The sequence below is a fragment of the Castor canadensis genome, chromosome 17 (genome assembly GCF_047511655.1).
Source record: "Castor canadensis chromosome 17, mCasCan1.hap1v2, whole genome shotgun sequence".
NCBI lineage: Eukaryota > Metazoa > Chordata > Mammalia > Rodentia > Castoridae > Castor > Castor canadensis.
Genome location: NC_133402.1, coordinates 59991437 through 60015852, shown reverse-complemented (window position 1 = coordinate 60015852; position 24416 = coordinate 59991437). Strand labels below are relative to the sequence as shown.

At 48.3% G+C, this 24416-nt stretch overlaps 1 protein-coding gene across 1 annotated transcript; it reads left to right on the top strand.

The window, feature by feature from the left end:
• On the top strand, window positions 1–24367 carry Rbp1 (retinol binding protein 1). The gene is given in 5 exon segments (XM_020180172.2): window positions 1–78; window positions 80–275; window positions 677–855; window positions 22112–22213; window positions 24120–24367. Coding segments are annotated over 5 exon segments (594 nt in total). The 5' UTR covers window positions 1–15; the 3' UTR covers window positions 24174–24367.
• Window positions 24368–24416: the final 49 nt, after the last annotated feature.

The following is a 24416-nucleotide window of genomic DNA, read 5'->3' as shown; positions in this document are numbered from 1 at the left end:
GGGGCGACGGCTACAATGGATCCTCCCGCGGGCTTTGTGCGCGCTGCCCGGAATCCAGCTGTCGCCGCCCCACAGAGCCCCCCTGTCCCCAGAGGACGCGCATTTCCGGGCCGCCCACCACCCGGATCGGATCGCATCGGCAGCCGCTGTCCCGGCACATCCCAGAGACTCCGTGCCCGCGTGTCCCCAGTCACTCCCCGACATGCCCGTGGACTTCACCGGGTACTGGAAGATGCTGACCAACGAGAATTTCGAGGAGTACCTGCGCGCGCTCGGTAAGGCTGCCTGGCCCTCCCCAGGGCCCTCTCGGCGCACCCCGCACAGAAAGGCAGAAAGGGCCACAGAGCGCGACCACCGACTGCGACTTGCAAGATCTAGGGCCATTAGGGGTGATCAGAGGCAAGTGTCGGCTAGCTGGCTCTGGATGTGGGTAATTTAATTAGTAAAGCTGGGCTTGCCTTGCTAGTTTTTGTTTTAAAGGGTCAGCAGGAGGGCAGGAAAGTTCGTTCCCAAAAGAAAAAAAAGCACAAACAGGCTGAGTGCAGTGCAAAGCCAGCGGGGAATCCCAGCCATGTTCCTGGGCGGAACCCGCTCTTGGGGCCCGGCTACCTTGAGGAGGAGTCTTGTAGTTTCTTGTCACCTATCTGCCTGTGTCTTGTCTCTGCGGCCCTTGCAGATGTCAATGTGGCCTTGCGCAAAATCGCCAACTTGCTGAAACCCGACAAAGAGATCGTGCAGGAAGGAGACCATATGATCATTCGCACGCTGAGCACTTTTAGGAACTACATCATGGACTTCGAGGTTGGGAAGGAGTTCGAGGAGGATCTGACAGGCATAGATGACCGCAAGTGCATGGTGAGGACTTTGGAGCCCTGTCCAGGGCATCTCACCCAACGGGGCGGGGGGGGGGGGGGGGGGCGGGAGCAAGGGCCTTGTGTTCTCAGGGACCGTGGATTTTCCCACTCCCAGCCCCCAGGGTGGGCAGCATTCACTCATCAAGCTTCAGCCAGGGGCATCCAAACCGGATAGCACAGTTGTGAAGGCTGCGGCTTGTTGTCTCCATGGCCTCCAGACACTCTCCCAGGGCCTTTAGACACACCACTTCAGCTAAGCTCCACACAGCCTTTGAGGGAGTTAGGAGTTCACTCATTTTGTAGATGAGGAAACAGTTTCAAAGAGATGAGTGTGCAGAGTAGCATGGCGAGGGACAGGTGGAGTGCAGATCCAAGCAAGTCGGCCAACTCTGTTTTCCTTTGGCTGGTGGAGGAAGAAGGGAGGAAAGAAAAAAGAAATACAGGGAACCCCTCTGATAGATGTCTACTTCCAGTGTGACCTAGTGCGAAGTCACCTTAGGGAGCAGGCTGTACCTGGATCTCCACTGGAAGCCCTCTGACCTGCCCATCTTCCCCCAAAGCTGCCATTTGGCTGCTCAGTGGGTCAGCGCTGCAGAAGCCAGGCTGGAGAAAGCAGGGACCCTTAGCCCCTCCTCCATCAAGGGTGGGAAGCTAGTGACCTGGAGACCCCAATTAGCGCTGCCACAGCTGACTCCGGAAGGTCAGACCCCCAGACTCCATCAACATTCTGGGGTTTCTGGGAGGTCAGGAAACTCTTAGTCTTGAGTCCAGAGCTGGTTTACGCTTGTCCCAAGGAGTGGCCTTTTGTACAGAGAGGGCTTCACCCGCCTCTCCTATTTGTCAAGGTCTGTTTTGTGCTTTGCACTGTGCCTGTCTCTTTACACCACTGCCCAGTGAGGGAAGAACTAGTAACCCCATATTATGTGGTGACTGAAGTGCAGAAAGGCAAACAGACGTGCAAGACTCTGGACTTGAATCCTTCTCATGTTGAAGCTTGCACTCTCCTGCCCCTCTGCTGATAGCCTTTGCAGAAAGTTTAACTGAGTTGGGGAGGGCTGTGGCAGAGGGGGAATGAGAAACCCCAGGCCTGGATGACTGGTGTCTGAGTCTGCCCTTTGGAATGAAGAGAAGAGGGAGTAGTCGGCAAGTGGTGTCCTTGGAGGGGCAACTGCTGGCAGAAAACACTGTTGTTGCAGGGAAGTGCCCTGTTGTGCCTTTAAGTCTCAATATGCTCCTAATAGAGAGGACACCTTCAGAGGGGGTCTGCCTTTCTCTTCACTGCCCAAGACCTGCTTCCAGTCCACTGCATGGAACTATTCCATCAGCTCCCTCTTAGGGTACATCAAACATCTCCTTATTCGGGGTTACCACAACTCTGAATGTGCCAGCTTGCCCTTGGCTGATTACTTACCTCTTTCCCTCCATCATCCGTTAATACATGAAGCATGTACTGATCTCCTAGGAACTCCTTGCATATTCATCAGGTGCTTACTGTGTGCCTAGAGTTGTTCAAATTTTATATCATTTCACTTCCTCTTTGCAGTGCCCCTTTCAACTCCAGTTCAGTTCATAGACAGGATTTCTTGCTGCATGACCTTGGGGAGGCTCACAAAGTAGCAGAGGAAGGATGGTCACCAAACCAGTCCCTGGAGAGCAGAGCATGTCACAACCCCTGATGTCCAGGAACACACAGTCTTTGGGATGGAGACAGACACCCAGTCATAACGCAGTGTGCTCAAGGGAGACAAAGGAAGGGAAGGAGTGGGGCTGGAGGGAATCCCAGGTTTCTGGAGGAAGTCACTTCTACACTTAATTGGAAAACAAAAGGGGAGTGGAAGGGAGGATCTGGGACACAAAGAAAGGAGCAATGCCTGCCTTCCCCACATTTTGTGGAACTGGGTTTGAACTCTGGGCTTCACACTTGCAAAGCAGGCACTCTGCCACTTGAGCCACACCTCAAGTCCCTTGGCTGCATTCTTTCCTCAGCCTCGCATGGTAGGTAGGCAGCTAGTAGGGAGCCTAGCAACTGGACAGACCAGATGAAACACGGATCTGGGTCTCATGGTCACATTTGCTGATCCAGGACTCAGGGAGGTTCACTCTCAGCTGGTCAGCCACTCACTGGCTTTGCCATCGCCTGCTTGGAGGTGAAATGGCCTTCCCTTGGCCCCCTACAGTGCAGACAGCCCTTCTCTCTGGGCTGCCCCCGGGTAGCATGTAGTTTTGTAACCCTGTAAAGGGCAGGCTGGGGATGGGAGAACAATAGAATTATGGCAGCTCTTCAGCCTAAGCCTTGTGCGGGAAGGGAGCTGGGTGCCAAGAGGCCATGTGGACTGAGGTTTCTGAGGAACCCAGGCGTTCTGGACAAAGGTGATTGCCAATGGTGACTTCCGTCACCACACCTTTGCCCACATGCTCACGACTCACCAGCCAAGAGCAGTGCTGGGAGGAGTGTGTTTACAGCTCAGTGTTGGAGTCATGTTCTCACCTTGAATCATTCATTCAGGTTTCATACTTCCCTCTCTTTGGGTCCGATGAGCAATTCCCTCCCTGTGTCAGTGAGAGCTCAGTGTAGCAGAAGGCTGAAGGTATTGGGGAACCAAAGCAGCCAATGACACTGTGGTGTGACTGGGGGGCAGGGCAGAGAAGCCTGGGAGGTCAGGGACAGTTCCCATAGCAAAGAGGATTGAAGGATAGACAGGAAATAGCCAGGCAAACCAAAAGCAGATGAGAACAAGGCCAAGAAAACAGTGTCCTGCACTGAGCCTTGGGTTCAGCCCTGGGGACTCAGAGGCAGCAAGGCCTCCTGGGCACCCAGAGTAATAGAGGAGAGAGATACATCTTTGGGCCAATTCAGCCTAGTGCATGATGGGGGCTGAGAGGTGCAGAGCTAGGGTGGGAGAACTGTGGTCAGGGAAGGTCCCAAGGAGATGACAATTGAGCAGGACAAGTGAGAATTAGCACAAATTGAAGGAGGAGGTCAGAGCGGTTCAGAATAAAGCATGCAGTAACACCCAGTGGTCAGAAAAGACAAGGTTGAACGGGGGTTTCAGAGGCGAGAGAGGTACACTTGTGAATGACTAGAGTACACAGCATCTGGTGCGTGGCCAGAGGAGGAGCAATGAGAACTTGGTAGAGGGGTCTAGATGTGACATCGAGAAGTGGGGAGGTGGGGGATTCTGGCCAGGCTGACATTTCTCCTCAAAGGGTCAAAGGCTGCTGGCTCAGAGATCTCTAATCCTGCCTCTTTTCCATGGGAACCTTATCTGCATTTTACAGCAGCAGCCAGAGGATAGAATCCTGCCTGCAGATATATTTTGTTTGGCCTGCACAATGTTTGAAAAATCTTACAGTCACTTGCCAATGATGACCAAAAGATTACAAGCGTTCACAGAAAAAAAAAAATCTGTATTTCTGACTGTTCTTACAAAGAAAATCAAAACAGCTGAAAACACTGGACACCATTTGTCCCTGCTCTGTGTGGATCCCTGTGGCAGTGGCAGTGGCTTCTTTTAGAAGGGCATTCTCCAGCTTACCATAGACCTCACCCAATTTGTTACACGAAGGAGAGAATCAAGTGACCCGTTTGCCCTTGTTTGTTCTGTGTGTTCTTTTAGAACAGTGGCCCCTAAGTGGGGACAACAGTAGTCACACAGGGAGTCTCTTTGAGCACACATTCCCAGCTGTGGCCCTGGCTTCCTGAACCAGAAACTCTGGGAGCGGCCAGTTCTGATGCAAACAAAGCCGACAGCCAACTTAAAAAGTGAGAAAATTAGAAAATAAGGTGCAGAGAGGACCAGGACCACTTGTCAGTTTAGTCTTTCACATGACCCCATGAATATTGCAGGCCATGTCCAGAAACTCCTGAGATGCCTGGGTGGTCTCTCCCCAGGGGAGGCATGTAGAGACTCAGGCTTGTGTGGCCCCCTGGGTCCCTCAGCTCTCATGGGCTGGTCTATCCAGATTCCACAGGACCCATGCACAACAGAGGCTGTGATTTGGGTGGATATATGGAAAGACTTGGCTGGGCCCAGTGCTGGCTCTTCTCCATCCTTTGTCTATTGCATCACAGTTATCAGGCCTCAGGAATCTGATGGCATTTGTCAGAAACACACCTGGGGCTTTGTCGGGTGCTTATTTGAGTGAGACAGGAAGGTGTTCTTCAAGCTCAACAGTGTCTCCCACTCCTGTGTGAGACAATCCTCAGAATCATTCAGTTCTTTGTCCCTAATGTCATCAAGAATGAGAGGCTTTTGTGGGAGGAGACAGAGCCCCAGCCAGGAATCACAGCCTTAAGCATGTGTGGTGGTGGCAGAAGGGCCATTTGTCATCCCACGATGGACACCAGGTCACGGTTTCCCTGGAGGAGGCCACTTTGTTCACTGGTGCCTCCGCCCCTGCCTGAGGCCTCACCATCAGCTTTGAACTCAGGATGACCCCTCTGCAAGGCCTGCCTTCTACTTCCAGCCCTCTGCCTGGCTTGCTTTCTTTGTTTTTATTATAAAAGGAAAAGAACTCAAATGGCACAAGAGTGCAGACTGAAACGGAAGTACCCCTTCCCCCACTTGGCCCATTTGCAGTTTTTAGAGGTTATTTCTGCAGCACTTTTGAGTGGATCTATCCGGAAATGCCCACCCCACCACATGCAGAAGGTATCTATTGACTGGTCATCTGGTCACTATCACTATCCAAAGTCAAAAAAAAAGGAAAGAGGGAAGAAGGGAGGGAGGTAGGGAAAGAAAGAAAGACTGAAAGAATCCGCTTTCTGCATTTTTTTCACTCAATAATTTTTCCATATTCGCACTTATAGATCTTCTAAATCCTTTCTAAACCACTTGTTTTCTTCTCTTCCTCCCTGACTTCCTTACAGATATCAGTCTATCCCGCCAGCCAGCCAGCCAGCATCTAATTATATATGGTAATACATTGAAATCCACCAAGCTGCTGTTAACACTTTGGTTTAAACTCTTGCCAGCTTTCTGATTCTGTTCTTGACCCATTAAAGAGATCTTTGGATTCTTCTATTAACAAACCTAACGCCAGTGGAGAAATTAACTTCCTGAGCTGTAGAACAGGAATGCTGTTGGATTTTGAAGTCTTCTGAGGGCTGTTCCTGCCCAGAGCAGGCCCCAGCCTTCAGCTGGGTCTTTTCCAAGACAGCAACACAGGATCTCTTTCATGTTTTAGCTAAAGTTCTCTGACCTTTGAAACTGGTGTCAGCAGCATGCTTTTTGAGGATTACAAAAAGAAGAATTAAAGCAACCAAATAAAATTCACAAAGTAGATTTCAAAAAGCACACTGGTTTTTAGGCTTGTGGGGTTTTGTTCAACGGGAACAAATCTTTACTACTCCTGCACCAAGTGCTTTTAGTATTATTTTATCCTTTCATCCCCACAGCAAATGCTGTTCTGCAAGTATCATTATACCCATTTCACAGATGAAAAGCTGAGGATCCAAGAGGGAAAGTACCTGCTTAGTCTAAGTCCACCCAGCTAACTGGCAGCAGAGAAAGGAGTGCTGGTGTTGGAGTCAGCACTCTTACCTCACTGCCAGAGGGGACCTTGACTGATTAGACACACCGTCTCTGTTTTCACAAATGCAAAAATGGGTGGTGTCATGATTGCTGCTCTGCTTATCTCATAAGGCAAATTCTGAGAACCGTAGGGATAGTACAGGGGTCAGTACTTTGCAAAGCCACCATGTGCAGAATGGAGCCAGGGCCCCTTCTAATACCTGGGAGTGAGGGGCAAGACATACTCACCTATGATAGCCAGCTGTTTATCTAGTGAGTTACGGCTGTCTGATTTGCTGACCATCATCGCCTCCTCCCCACCCACCCGGGGAAGCATCTCTCTTTTTGGTGGGAGTTACCCTGCTTACCTGGTGGGTCCTGGTGGGCCTGCAACCCACACTTGACTGCCTCCTCTTGGTGATCAGAGGGTCCCATGGACTGTCACATAAAACAAGATGAGACCGAGAGAGAGAGAGAGAGAGAGAGAGAGAGAGAGAGAGAGAGCAAGCTAGCTATTAGACGTCCCAACACTAATACCACTTTCTACGTACTTAAGCCAATACAGTTCCTTTCTTTCCCCATAATCTCTTTGAACTTGCATCTGAAAACATCCTAAAACATTCAGACTCCAGAGATCTTGGGCCACATAAGCAGTTAGAACAACAGCTTTCACACACTTGAGAATGATTGCCCCACAGAGGTTCTACTTCAGAAGATCTGGGCTGGAGCCTGACTATTTGACTTTCCTACAAGTTCCCAACAATGCTGATGTCCTCCATTCTAAGACCATGCTTTTGATAACTCTAAGAAGAAAAATGAGGAAGCAGCTGGTCCAGGCCCAGAGTCCCGTGATGTTCTCTTCTCAAGTCAGTGTAATAAATCTGTGCTAAGTTAAAAGTGCCCGTGAATTTTAATGGAGAGGTAGAGCCCTGTAGCCCTACCGTTGGGTAGAGAGAGGGAGAGACAGCCTGTGGACACTTTTCTTGCAGCATTTCACAATGGTTTTCAACTGAGTGTCCAAGAAAGTGATACCAAGAGTATGTGTCGCTGAACGAATAGGCTGTGCCAGAGCAATTAGGAGTTTTGGCTTTGAGTTGAATGTGAACTCATGTCCTGTTTCCACCTTCCAGCTGTGTTTCCTTGAAGTTACTTAATCCTTCTGAGCCCCAGTGTCCTCATGTGTAAGAGAGCAGTGGTAGAACCCACTTAATGATGTTGTTGTGAGAATTAAATGTTGCATCACAATCCACCCAGAAACCTAGTGCCTGAAAGCAAGTCATTTACTTTGTTCACAAGTCTGCAATTTTGAGCAGGGCTCAGAGGGAGATGACTTGTCCCTGCTACATGCTCTGTCAGCTGGGAGCTGGAAGATTCTCTTTCCCGATGGCTCATTCTCACTGGCTATCTACTGGCTGCTTGGGCTTCCTACAACATGGCAGCTAGGTTCCAAGAGTGACAGTCTCCAAAGAATCAGGCAAAAGTGTATGATTCTTATGAGCTACCTCGCCTCTGAAGTCACTGTGTTAGTCAGCTTTCCATTATTGTAATAAAATACCCAAGATAACCAACTTAAAAAGAAGAAAGGATTATTTGGGCTCACAGTTTTGTAGGTTTTAGTCCCTGTTTGATTTACCCTGTTGCTCCTGGACCCGTGGTGAGGCGATGCATCATGGAGGAAGCTCATAGCAGAGGAAGTCTGTTCATCTCATGGCTGGAATGACAGAGAGGGGCTTAGGGTTCCAAGGTCCTTGTGACCAGAAGGCTTCCAGTTAGGTCCCGTCCCTTAAAAGTTCTACCACCTCCCAGAACACCACAGGGCAGGGACTATGTCTTTAATACCACAGGAGCCTTTGGGAGACATTTATTCAACCATAGCAGTCACATAGCAACAGCTCTGCCAGACTCTGTTGGTTACAGTAGTCACAGAGGCCCACGCATCTTCTAGAGTAGGGGACACAGGCCCTATCCACATCTTACTGGGGGGAGGGCTTGATTCTAGAAGAGCGGGTAATTTGGCTAATACTTTAGGAAAGCTCATCGTGTTATATGTTAAGCTGTTACCCCAGTGCCTAGCACACAGTGAGTGCTCAGTGAGTCTAGAATATAATTTTTTTGGCTAAGCCCTGAAGGTCTGTCTGGTTTGGGTTGTTTAGTTTCTGACTAATCTTGAGTAGGGCTTGCCAGGGGTGTGGGGGTGTGGGAAAGGAACAGCAGGTGGTGCCTGAGCCTGTCCTCTATGATTGGGGTAGAGACTCCTCCCCTCCCCAGGCCCACACAAGAGAGCCCTGTGGGAAACCTACAAGAACTGGGGTGGCCCAAGACTTTACCTTCAGCCCTATGCCCCCTCCAAAGTTCCATATAGATTGCTTTGAAAATCCCTGAAACTACTTCCAGCCTCAAGTTCAGGGTGGGCATCTCCCGAGAACCTGCTACTTAGGCTTCTGAAGTTTTCTGGGCCCTAATAGTCATTCCAGTCCCGGCTCTGTGGGCTAAAACCAGGAGGTGGACAAGCAGGAAGACCTCCAGCCATCCAGAGTTTGCGGATGGCCTCTGTTAGAGGCCCCTTTGTTAGAAGAGAACAGGGGTTGAGGGAGTTTATTATGCCTTTCCTGGACGGCACAGCCAGTGGCCAGTCATCCTCTGGAAAGAGCCCCTCAGCCTGGATCCACTGCAGACCTTTCACTTGGGTGACGGATTTACCGATAGTTTTCACTTGGAGTTGATCAGAAACTCCCCTAAGAGAGGACTGTGCCTGGTTCACAGTAGCTCCCCTAGCTGTCTCTGTTGTATAAATTGTGTGTTTGTGCACACACACACACACACACCCTGCTCTTGGTCCTCCAAAGAAGAGTTTCAGGTACCCCATCATGCTTTTTGAAATTTCACAATTAGAGTACATTTTTATTGGTTATATGTTCTAAGGCCTCTCCAGGTGTTTTCTTTAATATACAGACACCTTAGGTGCTAGCTAGCTCTAATACAGGGAGAATACTGCACTTTTCCTTCCCTCCTGCCCTCTTTCCTTCTTCCCTTCCTTCCTCCTTCTCCCCTTCATTCCACCCACCCCCCACCACTCTTTCGCCTTTCTTTCCTGAATCTGACAGTCTAAGGACAACACAGGGTTGTGAAGGTAAGGCTAGCAGAGAATTTAGACTCCAAAACCTGTCTTTGCCACTTTTACATTGGAAATGGCCCTGCACCCAGAAAGTGAAAACTGAAAAAAAAATCCTGTCTCACAGTGTGCTACAAGTCAGAACATCACTGACTCTGACTCAGAGGTCCCGCATATGGGATTATATTCCAGGAAAAAATCATTCAAAAGAAAGAAAGAAACAACCCCTTCCCCTATTTATACAAATAAATAGCTGTGTCTAGCTCCATGATGACACATAAGCCCAACCACCCCGAGGGCTCCCTCTGGGCAGCCCAGCCCTGGCACTGCATGCACTTGTGTCTGTTTAGCCCTCCAGGGACCTGAAAAGCAGGTGCTGCCCTCCCTCTTCACACACAGGAACCGAGTCCCCACCCTTGGTCGCACTACTGCATTGCCTAAAGTTTTGATTTCAGACGTCTGGCTGCTGCCTTTGTGTGGTTTATAAAATAGGCTGTCTCCTGCTGCTGTTCCTAAATATCAGATAATCATGGGTGGATAGAAAGACTGTGGCTCTTTAATTCCATAGGCCACTACGTAGCCATGGCAGTGATGGCTGGGAAGATAAAAGGTGTTTATGGGAAATCAGTCAATGAGTTCCAAAGATTCCTCTTCTTAACGTCTCTTTCCCCTTTTCCCCATTCCCACTGCCCTGAATATCTTGCCCATAATAATATTAACAGTAATAATCATTAACATCTCTTATGCTTGCTGTGTGCCAGGCTCAGTGCTTTCCATGGATTATTTCATGTAATTACTGCAGTATCTTTGCATTGATCTCTCTTCTACTACCCTCAGCACTTCAGCCATCCTTCACATACTAAAAAAAAAAGGTATTCTGATCATGCTGGTCCCCAGCTGCACACCCCAGAATTCCCCATTGCTGACAACCTTGGGCTTTTCAGAACATGGTCCCACATCTATCTCCAGCTCTAATCCCTACGACACACCATCTGTGGGTGCCTTCATTTGCCATCCTCTTTGAATCTCTGTTCTCTTCCCCCCTGGGAGGATTATTGGAAGAGACCCATCCCAGGCTTAATTGCTCTGTTGGTCCTGGATTTCCCCTTCCCACCATCATCCCTTCCTTTTACCTCCAGGTCCCTTTCTGCAGACACTGCTCATAGGGAACCTGTGACTCTTGTTAACGCAGCTGAGATTCTAGACAGCAGGAAGTCACACCTTTGCATCCCCAGGGCCTTGTGTGATGGGCTCCAATGTGTTTGTTAAATGAACATTAAGAGAAAATAACAGAACAATATGAAAGGTAGTGTTGAGCGCATCACTGGAAGATCCACTTTAATCCAATTTAATAATAGCTAATGTTTGTTGAATACTTCCCCCGTGCCAGGAATTCTTCTAAGCACTTTGCATTAATTATTTTAATCCTCACAACAATTCTGTGATGAAAGTTCCTTCTATGTTACACACAAAGAAAATAAAATGCAGAACAGACAGGAAGCTGTGGAGCTACTATCCAAATCCAAACAGTCTGACTCCCAGTTGTTAGCAAGGAGAGATGTGACAGTTGTTATTTTAAGGGATCAGAGTTCTGATCTAACTTCTGTGAAATCTAAAATGCAGTAAAGGAGCGGTGTGGGATGAAATTATCAGCTGCAGGGACTGAGGTCCTGGTGATACCTTTATCTTCCCAACAGTGGTGGCCCTGTTCCTCACTGAGAATCTCAAATTAGGAAGGCCGCTGTCCCTGGTTCCCTTTATGGTCTTAATCATCATGACCCAGCTCTGGCTGAGGCAGGGGTCTGGCAGGCCGACTGAGTCATGACAGGTCAGCTCTGAGACCAGAGCGCCTTTGACATTTTATTTCTGCCCCTAAGAAACCGGGTAAAGTTACTTCACCTTCCTCAGTCTCTGCTGATCTGTGAAATGGGAGTGATAATAGTCAGGAATGCCTACTTCGTGGCCCTCAGGGGAGGATCAAATGATGGACGGTGTGGGAAAACCTGCAGTGCCATGGCTCCGTCAATATGGCTGCTGCTGTTAACACTCACCCTGTGAACTGGCAAATTCTGGGGTGGTCACATGTGTGGAGGGACACTTGACCACCCAGGGGAGAACTAGCGGGGGAGAGTGGGGGCATAAAAGGGCATGTGCCACTCCATATCCACAGAGTCTAGGCTGGGCAAAGCCACGAGCAAAGGGATGAACACTGTCCCATTATTATGTGTGTCCGTGTCCTGCACTGAAAAACTCTACTTCACCTGGTGACTGTGCTCTGTAGCTGGGCTCATAGACCCTTTTGGAGATGAGGAAACAGACTCCCAAAAGTAGTCTCAACTGCTCTGAGTCACCATGCCAGAAAGAGGTAGAGGTGAGTAAGTCATGGTTCCATGGCTGGACCAGACCCAGGCCTGCAACCTGCCAGGACATCCTCAGGGGCCATGATGGAAGATGGTCATATGGGAGTAGTGAGCAGGCTGTGGGCTTGGAGTTGAGCAGCAGGGGGTTTAAACCATGACTCATACTCTTCCTAGCTCTGTGGCCCTGTGAGTGATGCCTGACCTCTCAGACACTCAGGACCACATCCCTCCAAGCTAACCCATTTCTACAAGGCAGCCACATTGCCTGGGGTATTTTGTCTTAAAAGAGGGAGATGACATCCATTGCATGAAGAAACGATCGTTCAACAAATGGTAGTATACATTTTCTTTGCCATCAGTTCTGAGGGGCAGCTGGTATCATGCAGTGAATAAAAGAAGTCACTTTTATTCAGACCCAAAGAAACATTCTCACTATGTCAAGAGGTCCTGACCTGCTCACTCTTCCTTGGTTACTGAGATAATGCTTCTTATCTTCAGGGAGCTTTTTGTTTCTATTTGCCTTGAAAGATAAATAAAGGCCAGAAGCTCCCTTAGAGACACTGGCCTCCCTTGGCCCTCTGAGCACTCTGGCAGGATGTCCCCTTCCCGATTCCTCTCCCTCCATTTGCACACCCCCTCCTGCATCCGACAGCCCCACACTAGTGTACTGTGTAGCTAGTAACAGGCTGATTCCTTGTTCCGGGTAGCAAGAGCCAGAATAGTGAGCCCCTGGGTTTTTTCCATGGCACCAGGTCTGGCCAGCCGGAGCATGAAGACGTGAAGTGAGGAAAAAGCAAGGTTGTAAGTCTTCTCCCCAGAAAATTCAGGGGTTGGAAGTGCAAGGTCCTGCTTCATAGACAAGGTCATGCCAAACGAAAGTCCAGTTGGGCAAAGCCTATTTAGAGATTACTTCATGCAGCCCCCGTCCTGTGACCTCCCCACATGTCTGTGCTGTTCCCTTTACCTGGGATTCCTTGTTCCTGTTCTTCCCTGTTCTACTTCTGAACCTGACTCTGTGGCTTTTTCTGGCATTGGTCATAGTATAATTTCTGCCGACACCTCCTCCAGGAAGCCTTCTCTGATGGGCTCCTGTCTTCACCCCAGAGGCCTACTAAATCAACTTCCTGTTTCCATAACCTCTGTGATAACATCTGAGATCATACTTACCGTTCTGCTAGAACTCTGTCTGCTTCTCTTCTCCCATAGTCTGTGAGCCCTTGAAAGTAGGGTCCTCCCCTCCCCTCCCTGTCCCTCCCCATCTGCAGCACCTGTGGCTGGTATGAACCATGCTGGAAAACCTGCTGCTCCTGAAGGGTCAGCTTAGACCAGGGACTGCAGAGCACAGTAGTTGAGAGCCCAGGCGATAGAGTCAAATCTCATCCTCCCACTTCATGCTGGGTGACCTTAGTCCTCAATGTCCACATTTATAAAAAGGGGAGAACTGTACATGTCCCAGAAATGAACTCGGTGTGGCCTATACCTCACTTAATGTGCCCAGCACATTTTCTTTCTTTTTTTTTTAATTGTTGTGCTGGGGGGGGGGGAGGTACATTGTGAAATTTGCAGAAGTTCTAACAATATCAAATATATCATACTAGAATTCACCCCCTCCACCATTCTCCTTTATTCCCCTCCCTATTCCTGGAATGGTTTCAACAGTTATCTTTTTTTCTGTTTACATACATGTGTACACAGTGTTTGCACCATATTCACCCTCCTACATCCTTTCCCCACCTCCTTCCACACGCCCCCCCATTGGTATCAACCCTCCCCCCCACCCAGCAAGACCTGTTCCACCCTCCTGTTCTCCAATTTTGCACAAGAGAAAAAAAAAATGACATTTTTGCTTGTTTAAGATAGTTGCACAGGAAGTTTCCTTGTGGCATGTATGTATTACAGCCCGATTTGGTTCGTCTCCTCTACTTTTCCCCTTTCTACCTTAGTACCTTTCTTAATGGTTGTTTCAACCAGTTTAAAAATTCTATATTCATCCTTATATAGAGAGCACATCAACCATATTCACCTTCACTTCCTTCTTTTACCCTCCGCTCTCGTAGGTGACCTCCCCTTAGCGTGACCTGTTTTTCATAATTTCATTCATATTTATATTAGGTTTGTATTCCATTTTTGAGAGAGAACATGAGGCTTTTGGCCTTCTGAGCCTGGCTAACTTCACTTAAGTTGATGTTCTCCAGTTCCATCCATTTACCTGCAAACAACAAACTTTCATTCTTCTTTGTGGCTGAATAAAATTCCGTTGTGTATAAATACCACATTTTCTTAACCCATTCGTCAGTAGTGGGGCATCTTGGCTTTTTCTATAAATTAGCTACTGTAAACAGTGCTGCAATAAACGCGGGTGTGTAGGTGCCTTTGCTGTAACCTGACTTAACATCCCTTCAGGTTCCCCGGCACGTTCTGAGTACGCACCTGTGTACTTATGGCGATGATGGGGACAGTGGTCATGACCGTGACACTACCACCTCCGCCAGGAAGCCCTCTCTGACCCCCAGGAGTAGCTGGGTGCCATGCCTGTGACCTTCTCCAGCTTTGCCTCCCACCTCCTCCCAGAACTGTGGCCGCTAAGGGGCCCCGATCGTTCTGATGGTGTAAGTTGAGGCCAGGTGCTTTCTGAAATATTGAAGGAGGGGAAATCTGTCAGGATTACTAACGGGGACGTTTTTTCTCATCGTGTTTGTGCTAAGAATCAGGTTATTTGCTGTTAACGTCTGCGTGCAGAATTACATTCTTTTGTGCCCACAAAGGCCTTGTTGTGGCGATACTGGTTGCTTTTAACAGCTTTTATGTCTCTAATTACTCATTCACATTTTAAGGCCTTATTAATTTAGCTTTCACCTGCTTTTATAGCAAGTTGGCTTTTCCCCTGGAATGAACTGATTTTAGGTAATTGCTAGCCCTCCCCTCAGGAATGGACCAGAATGAGAGGAGACGCCCCCTATCCACACCAACAGCCTGGCCTCACAAGAAGCTGTGAACTTCTCAGGCAGAGAGAACCGGTACACGGTAGAGTTCAGCATCTAGCCCCAAGGTGACCAGCTGGCCACTTACAACAACCTAATCTTAATCAGCAGCACAGCTTGGAGATTCAGTGAAACATGGTAAAAAGCTCTCAGCACGGGGTCTGCCCTTGGCCTATTCTGTGTAGTTGTTCTTGCCCTTCCCACTCAATTACTTATTCAACACAAGCTCCAAATGCCTCATTAATAAACTGACCTGGGACCATACAGATCCTCGGAGGGAGGGAGAAGCACAGAGTAAAATCAAACTCCAGGAGAAAGGGCCAATTTGTATCTTTTAGCAATTCCGCACAGTATCTTTTCACTGTCTGAGTTTTCGATTCTCCCTGCAAGTCTAAATAGCATGGACTTTGGGGTCCACAGAGGTCCTAGCAGGCCTGGGTAGATAGTCTGTCATATTCTACTCTTCTACACTGGAGTCAGTATTTGGGAGGATGTGGGAGCTTTAATAAATGTCACAAGTTTCCTGATGGCCAAGTTGAGTCTCACCATTTGTAGCTCATGTCAGGTGACTGCCAAGAGATGGTCCCATTAGTGGGAATTGTCTGTCACAAGTCACCTGAATGAGGCAAGTGAGCCTCAAGACATCTCTGGGGCAGAGTCACTCGGGCTGTGATGGGAGCCAGGCTTTCCGTGTCACTGGCCGCATGTAGCAATGCCAGCTGGGGTTTCTAAGTGGTCAGGGGAATTAGGTAATAGCTTTTGAAATGACAGTCCCTTGTCATAATGGTACAAAGCTGTGTTCACTCATCTGTTGGCATGGGTCTCTCAGAAATTTGCTGACACAGCCAAAGTAATGGTGGTTATTATTCATTATTAATAGAAAAGTTAGGCCAGAAAAGTTACAAACAGCTGTCCTTGCTCCAGTCCATTTGTACTTTCCAGTGACGATGGGTGATGATTTCTGTTGAGAAAATGAATTGAATGTTTCCATCCCTCTCCTTGTCTTGGATTTGTCCAGGCTTCATTTCTAAGGTGGAGTCCCAGAGCCCAAGTAGAGGTTGGGAGAGTAGTGGTTTATGTTCACCCAGCACATAAGCCTTTGCCGCTCTGTCACTTGAAAAATGTCAGAAATATCCTCTGCCTGAAAGTCCTGGCTCAATCCAGGACACTTCCAGATCAGATTTCCAAAAGTGGCTGGCTACTGGCTTTCAAGGAAGGTCACAGAATAAGTTCTTGGATCCTAAGAAGGTTATTATAAGAACTTACATTTTGTGTTACAAGAAAGTGAATTGCTTTTGTTACCCATCCCCCTCTGACATTTTCCCTTTCATTTGTTTTAAATGATTGTTCTTTCCCCTGACCTCTTTTTCTTGTTTCTTGTTCTTAAGGTAAATCTTTTTTGTTTATATTTTGGTTCATTTGGTGCTGGTGATTGAATTCAGAACTCATGCATGCTCTATCACTGAGTTGCACCCCCCAGTCCTCTTAGGCTAACTCTGATCCTTTGGGAAATGGCTGGTTTATTCCCATAGAATGCAAAATTAAAAAGAAGAGCCCAGTCCCCCCAAACATGAGCATAGTAATAAAAGTGGAAGAACTAAGCCAACATGCTGGGGATCACAGCTGCCATGGAGAAGCTCCAAGTAGCATGTCTGCTTAAACAAAGACAAAGGAAAGGCATCACAGAACTCCCAGGGGCTGGCTCAGCCAGCTGGACTCAAGTCTCCTGGAAGAAGAAGGAGCTTCAAAAGATTTAGCCACGATAAATAGCATGTCCATTACAGGCTGCTTTGCCAATCCCCACCTTTTAAAGGTTTTAGTTATTGTTCATCTTCAACAAGCAAACCCCATCCTTGTCAGAGCTGTAGGCATCACCGCTATCTAAGTGCCCCCTGGGCCAGTCCTATGCATTTTATGTATGTTGTCGCTAATCCTCAGAACAACCTGGGAAAGTGGGTGTTTTGGTTATCGAGTGCCATCTAAAAAGCCACCTGAAAACTTAGTGGCTAAAAACAATAACCATATATTCTCATGGTGCCATGGATGATAGAGCTGTTCTTAGCTCCTCACGGTTGTTTGACTGAGAGCTGAGCTCTCCTCCACGTTCTCATCCTCCAGAGCTGCTGCACATGGCCCTTCTGAAAGACAGAAGACTGGATTGCCTTGAAGCATGGCAGCTGGGCTTCAAGAGGGGAGGGTTCCAGAAGGACAAGCCCCCAACGGGCAAGTGCTCACGAAGGCACTGCCTACATCATGCTTGCTAATGTTCCTCTGGCCAGAGCAAGTCACACAGCCATGCCCAGGAGGGGACTGCAGAAGGTGTGAATATCACGTGGTTCATGGGGGCCACCCATATAACAGTTCACTACAGCAGGCATTACTGAACCCTCTTTTGTAGTTGAGGATCCAGACTCAGAGCAGTTAGCCCAGTTGCCCAAAGTCATCCAACATAGCTCACAGAGAGGGCCCAGCTCTCTCAGGACCAGGTACATACCCTGTGCTACCAGTGCTGGATCTACCAGGTTGAAGAGGTACAGTAGGAGGTGGACAGGGACCAGGAGCCTGGTGCAAATGGCAACTGAGCTTCCAGGCTTCTTTACTCCAGAGGCCAGCCCAGCAGATTCCTGAGGCCACCAGGTGAGTGCCCTTCCTGAGGGTTCCATCCAGCAGATCAGACCCATGGGGCAAACAGATGTGGAAAATGTGCTCTAGGTCACAGTCCACATTTTTTAGTCTGTGGCCTTGTCTATATCACACACCCAACAGCAATGTTCCTCCCCCTCCTTGTTTTCTGGATAGGCTTCTACACAGCTGGCCTGCTTGTCATTTCTCCCTCTCCCATCCCTCATTGGTCTTTATCCACTCTGCCTGGAAATCTATGCCCACTTTAAAAAACTCCTGTGAGAACCATGAGCCCTCCTGGGCACCTCCACCCTGGGGCATGATGACTACACACCTGTGTCTACCTTCTCTGTGGTACTCTCTTTATAGGCAGGAGCTTTTAAGACCCCTCTCTGACTCCCAGCATGGCACCCACACTGAAGGGGGCTGCTCAGAGCCAGAGCACAATGCCTGCACTTTATTCTGCAGCCCCCAAAGACTTTAGCAGGTGTCTTTTGGGCACCTGCCAGGTGTCCTGCTCTGGGTGGAGAAATGAGATAGTATTGGGTGATACAAGGTCCATATTCCAGTCTAAATTCTCTTCTCATTAGCTGGGTGACTCTGAAAAAGCCACATAACCTCTCTGAGCTCATCTGCCTCTGCTCTATACCCAATGCAGACAGTCTATTCAATAATTACCACTCTGCCAAATTCACTCAGGGTCAGAGTCAGCTTGGACTGGGAGGGGGCTTCCTTGCAAACTGATGTGGTGTCAGGTGAGATGGATCCTTCCCTTAAAGAGGGCTGATGTGGGTTACTCCAGAGGCACCTGCACACCCATGTTTATTGCGGCACTATTCACAATAGCCAAGTTATGGAAACAGCCAAGATGCCCCGCCACTGACGAATGGATTAAGAAAATGTGGTATCTATACACAATGGAATTTTATGCAGCCATGAAGAAGAACGAAATGTTATCATTCGCTGGTAAATGGATGGAATTGGAGAACATCATTCTGAGAGGTTAGCCTGGCCCAAAAGACCAAAAATCGTATGTTCTCCCTCATATGTGGACATTAGATCAAGGGCAAACACAACAATGGGATTAGACTATGAGCACATGATAAAAGCGAGAGCACACAAGGAAGGGGTGAGGATAAGTTAAGACACCTAAAAAACCAGCTAGCATTTGTTGCCCTTAATGCAGAGAAACTAAAGCAGATACCTTAAAGCAACTGAGGCCAATAGGAAAAGGGGACCAGGAACTAGAGAAAAGGTTAGATTAAAAAGAATTAACCTAGAAGGTAACACACACGCACAGGAAATCAATGTGAGTCAATGCCCTGTATAGCTATCCTTATCTCAACCAGCAAAAACCCTTGTTCCTTCCTATTATTGCTTATACTTTCTCTACAACAAAATTAGAAATAAGGGCAAAATAGTTTCTGCTGGGTATTGAGGGGGTGGGGGGGAGAGGAGGGGGTGGAGTGGGTGGTAAGGGAGGGGGTGGGGGCAGGGGGAGAAATGAACCAAGCCTTGTATGCACATATGAATAATAAAAGAAAAATGAAAAAAAAAAAAAGAGGGCTGATGTGTAGGTAGGGCTCTCAGAAGGGCTTCCCTGCACCCAAATAGGCTTCTGCTCCCTTCTCGATCAATTGATTACGATGCCCAATATTCTACCATCTGCCATTCTTTTGGGCAACGGTATTGTTACTGTTGATATACAGATGCCTTGTTAAAAGGTGATAGTGATCTGGAAATGGTGAATGAAAAGGAGTTGATTTACCATTAATGAGCCCCTCTTCACGATCATTTTCTGATACCAGTGTTGGAGAGTGAAGAGGTATGAGCCTGCTGGAGATCAAGTTGGCAATACTTAACAAAAGCATTAAAAATATACACATTCCAATCCAACCGTCCCTCCTGGACATGTGTTCTAAGGAAACAATGTGCTGAAAACTATGTAAACCAGGAAATCTTATTTATAGCAGCACAGAATTGTAAACTACCCAAATGTCCAAGGACAGATAATAATGGTGTGTATGTGCAATAAAATACTACCGGGGCCAGTGTGATGAGCCTGGGTCAACACAGGCCTTCAGGGCCCAGTGCGCAGAGCGATTGTCACTTGGTTTCGTGCTCTGCTGTCTCTGTCTTAAAAACCTCAATCATTTTTGAACAAGAGTCCCTCATTTCATTTTACACTGGGACTGCAAATTATGCAGCCATTCCCTGAATATATTATAACAATTAAAATAATACTTATGGAGAATACTTGTTGAAGTGGGAAATTGCTCCTAACAAATAAAGAAATGAGGATATAAAACCATCAAGGCTGCAATACTAATTTTGTAGAAACAGAAATATATGTATGTATTGAAAGGAAAAAAGGCTGGACAGAACTGAACCATTTCTGGTTACAGGAGTAGTTATCTCTAAGGAAGCAAGATTACAGTACTAACGTTACAGCTGTTTTCTTCTTTGAGCATTTTTTTCCTATTTTCCAACGCAGAGGATATAAGTATGCTCATTGCCTGGCACTTCCAGAAGAAGCAAAAATATGTAGCTCATAGCTGAGAACAAGGGATTCTCCCTTGTGCCTCTGATGGAATCAGGAGCCCTTGGCACACAGAATAGGTTTCTGAATAAACACATAAAGATAAGTTGTTAAGGAAACCAAGTGTTCTTAGAAGCTCCTTAAAGTTGAAGACTGATTCCCTGAACCCCTCTTACCATCCCAGGCCTGGCCCAGATGACTGGGCACAAGATCAATGGTAGTCTTTCCCCGTGAGTCTCATCAGACATTGACCATATTGTCTTCTGACTTGGAGATAGGACCTTCACTGTCTTGGTGCTACACGTGTGACCCAAATGAGTCTCTGGACCAGAGAGAGGAACCGCCGGTCTAGTCCCCTTGTGTCTATTCTCTGTGAACAAGATCCAAGAGCAGAGGTCAGACTTATTCCTGTCCTGTCCGAAGCTGGGCCAATATACCTGGCTCCCCCTGGCTCCTCATGCTTGTCTCATTGCAGCCTTCATTCCAGCAGCAGAGGGCAGTAGTGATCAGCAAGCCCAGATGGAGGCTGGTGCAGTGCAGATCCCCAGTGAGGAGAAAAAGGGGAAGTGATGCTCCAGCCCCCATTTCCCAGATTTCTCCTCTCCCCAATCCTTATCCAGCTGTTGCTGACTGCCCTGGGTCTTAGCTGAGCATGGCAGGAAGCACAAAAGTCCTAGAATCTTGGTTATCTAAATCCATGGCTTCTGAGTTAAAGGCCTCAGAGGACAAATGGGAACATGGGGACCAAGAGAAGGGACAGACTTGGTAGAAGCCAAAGAGTGAGTAAGAGCAAACAGTTCCTCCCACAGCAGTGGGGAACAGGGCTCACATGAGGACTTGCGCCTCTATGGAAAGGCCATTTCTTCAAAAAGGAGGTGGGCAGTTGTAACTATGAGGGACGCCCTCTGCACTCTGCACACCTAACTCTGGGACCTGGGGCTCAGTCAAGACCAGGTGCTCATAGCGGTGATAGGGAGACAGGACTGACTTTCCACACTGTTTTGAGCCCCGTGTTCCTGGGTGGGCCCCACTGCTCCAGCGAGGTTCTGAAGTCTCCTGAGGACTCCTGTCCATCTTCCCTTCAGCAGGCCCAGCACTGTCATGGCCCACTGTGCTCCTGGAAGATGTGAGGGCTCAAAGGTGGGCTGTGAGGGGCTCAAGAAGTGTCAGGCACTGTGCATCTGTGCTCCCCTCTTTTCCCAACAGTTCCTGGTGCCCATCCTGTGTTCCTTGTTCTATCCCACCTCTGCCTTCATTTCATGATGGTCCACCAGGAACCACTCTCCACCCTTAGTACCTCCTTTCCTGTCCTTCAGGGCCCAGCCTAGTGTCGCCTCCTCCCCAGGCCTCTCCTCCCCTGGACTCTGGCCAGAAATTCCAGTGACATGCGGCCCTTAAAAAAAACAATGTAGCACGGAGGGGTGGGGGAACTTTGGAGTCCCACTTACCTGGGTTCTGACCACCAAGGAGATTGCGGCAAGTTCCCTAAGCTGAGTTATAAAAGGGAGGCACCAACTTTGTTCCAGATGGACAGTCATGAGGACATAGCCACAAGCAAAGAGGGCCTGCTAGAGCAGGCAGGTAGCTATTAACTGCCATTTGTACCTACAGCTGGTTACTTATACCTAAGCTCAATCTTCCTGTAAGATCAAGAGCTCTTTGTGGGCAGGGACAGGGTCTTTTTGGTGTCCCAGTACCTAGCAAACTTGAAACAATGAATGGAATAATTATCTGAGGATAGGCAGAGTTCTCTGGGCAGTCTGCCTCAAAGTGCAGGAAAATGGCTCACATCCACCCACATCGCCCACACCTGACCTGTGCTCAGCCCTCAGAGCCCCTCCTCCCACAGCCCCGTTCTGAGTTCTTGCAATGTCAGCCACACCTCAATGACTTTTTCCCCCAAATTACCCTTTTAAATTAAATTTATGAAGGTTTTCATAAATTTTAAATCTGATTTGCACACCTTGAGAGAAGCATATGGTGGACAGAGAGTACTGGACTGAAATTTTTCTACAATAAAATTGACATTAGCACATTCTGGATTATCAAGTTTGGGGTGCCGCCCCCCCCACCTTCCAGCCCCTAGGGGTCACTTTCTCAGAACTAACAACTTTACTTCTTGTTTGGCAGACTACGGTGAGCTGGGATGGGGACAAACTCCAGTGTGTGCAGAAGGGTGAGAAGGAGGGACGTGGCTGGACTCAATGGATCGAAGGAGATGAGCTGCACCTGGTAGGTTCCTAGGCAGGGCCAGTTTGGTTCCTCAGAAGCTCTCATCACTGTGGAGGTCCATATGGAACTTGGAGAAAAGACACAATGGCTGAGCCTTCATTCTCTTCTTAAGTTTGTCTTCCAAGAGCCTAGAAAAGATGCTTGTGTGACTATAAAAACCATGTATTGTGTTTTCAAGGTCTAGGCTGACCCAGTTGTCCAGTCAGAGGGAGGAAGTGAGCAGGTGGAGTTAGTAACAACCTGTATTATCTGTGCTCTCTCAAAATAGGAATATGGCTCCTTTTTTGTGTGTGGGATTGGGGTTTGCACTCAGGGCTTTGAGCTTCTAAAGCAGTTGCTCTACTGCTTGAGCCATGCCTCCAGTCCACTTTGTTCTTGTTATTTAGGAGATGGGTTCTCGTGATCTATTTACCCAGGCTGCCTTTGAACTATGATCCTCCTAGTCTCAGCCTCCCAAGTAGCTAGGTTTCAGGTGTGAGCCAGTGCTGTCTAGGATGGTTCCTGTTTTGGTAATGAGGACCTGAAATTCTGAAAGATTAGATTACGAGTCCAAACTGCACATCTAGAAAGTGGTAGAACCAAACTTTGCTCTAAATGATATGTATGTGCACATTGCCAATTGCAGCAGGCCAGAGCCAGGGAGAAATCTCTAGGCTTCTCTATAACATGATCTCAGTTAAGGGCAAGGGGAGGCATCTTGAGCTCAGGTGGTGAGTCCTACTCATCCTGTCCTCCACCGTAGGACCTCAGGTCACAGCCACTTCGACTCTGCCTGATTCTGCAATGATCCAGAGCAGAGGCCTGAGCTCCTTTCACGCCTTCACCCCCAGAGCTTCCCAACTACCCTCCTGTGGAAGCAGCCTGGCTCAGGAAACCTGGGTTCTAATCCTAGACCACTCATTGGGTGTCTTTGGGTAGGGCCCTTGCCTCCTTCATCCTCATTTGTGTCATACCATCCTATCACACAGAATTTCTGAAGAAATCTCTGGTCTGCAAGATTGTCAAGGTGCAAGCCCTAAGGAGAGGTGACCTAATGCAAAAAGCCTGGGCTGTGACCTAGTCTTCTCCCTGGGCCACTGTTTCCTCAATTGCAGAACAGAGAGGGCAGGAGATGTGATCCCCAGTGGCCCCTCCACTCTACAGGGCCAGGTTCTGTGTCAGAGACTGCAAACTGGGGTCCACAGGCCTGTTTTACTTAGCGCTCAAGAAGCTTCAAACTACTTCACCCAACAATTTAAATTTTAGCAGATGATGTTCAAACGTCCTGCCTCCGTCAAAACAACTTGCAAGACATGGCAACATGTCTGTCATTGCCTGCTGGCCACACTCAGCAGGGGCTGGACAGGGGCTGGCCCCGTAGGCAGGAAAGACACTGTCTTAGTCGCATTTTTAACTACCTGGAAGGCGCTTAACGATAGTAATTCTAGTGCTTCACCCATGAAGACACTGATATAACTGGTCTAGTGTGGGACCCAGGTAACCCCCAATGTGTGACTGAAAGCTTAGAACTTTCATAGTATCTTGCAGCCCTGATCTTCAGCAACCTAAGGAGCCATATATCTAGGTGCAGTTCCTTTCAAACCAGGGTACAGATGCTTTCCTGGCCTTAGGCCTAAGGCTCCTTGATCTTTTGGGCCTCTTAAGGCTGGTAGGGGAAGGAGATGGATCAAGGGATCCTGTTGGTCAGCTCTGAGCCCTACCTATTCTCCCAGGCAGCTCTGTCTACAGGATGGAGGTCCTGATCTCTGTAGGTCCCATTCCATGAACCTTCTGAAGAATTACTCAGCCCAACTCACGGGGAGCAATGGCAGCCATGTGGGTATTGTCAAAGGTCCCTCCCTGAGATGCTCTGAGCCCCAGGTGTGACATTGCCCTGGCCAAAACCCAGCACCTGTTCTTGTTTCAGGAGATGAGAGTGCAGGGTGTGGTCTGCAAGCAAGTATTCAAGAAGGTACATTGAGGCCTGGGCAGATGACCTTGGCCCTGAGGAATGAGTGACCTGGATCTGTGGGCTGGATCCCCCTCTGTGCAGCATGGGGCAGAAACGGCCAGCCACCCCCAGGCAACTGTTAGCTGAATCTGTCTCTCTACTTTATCTCTTTGTGTTTTCTTAAAATGAAGCCATCTCAATAAAAGTGACCTCTGTTCAAGGCATCTGTTTCGGAAAGTTTCTGCACTCACTTTTTCTCTGGGGGTTCTGAGG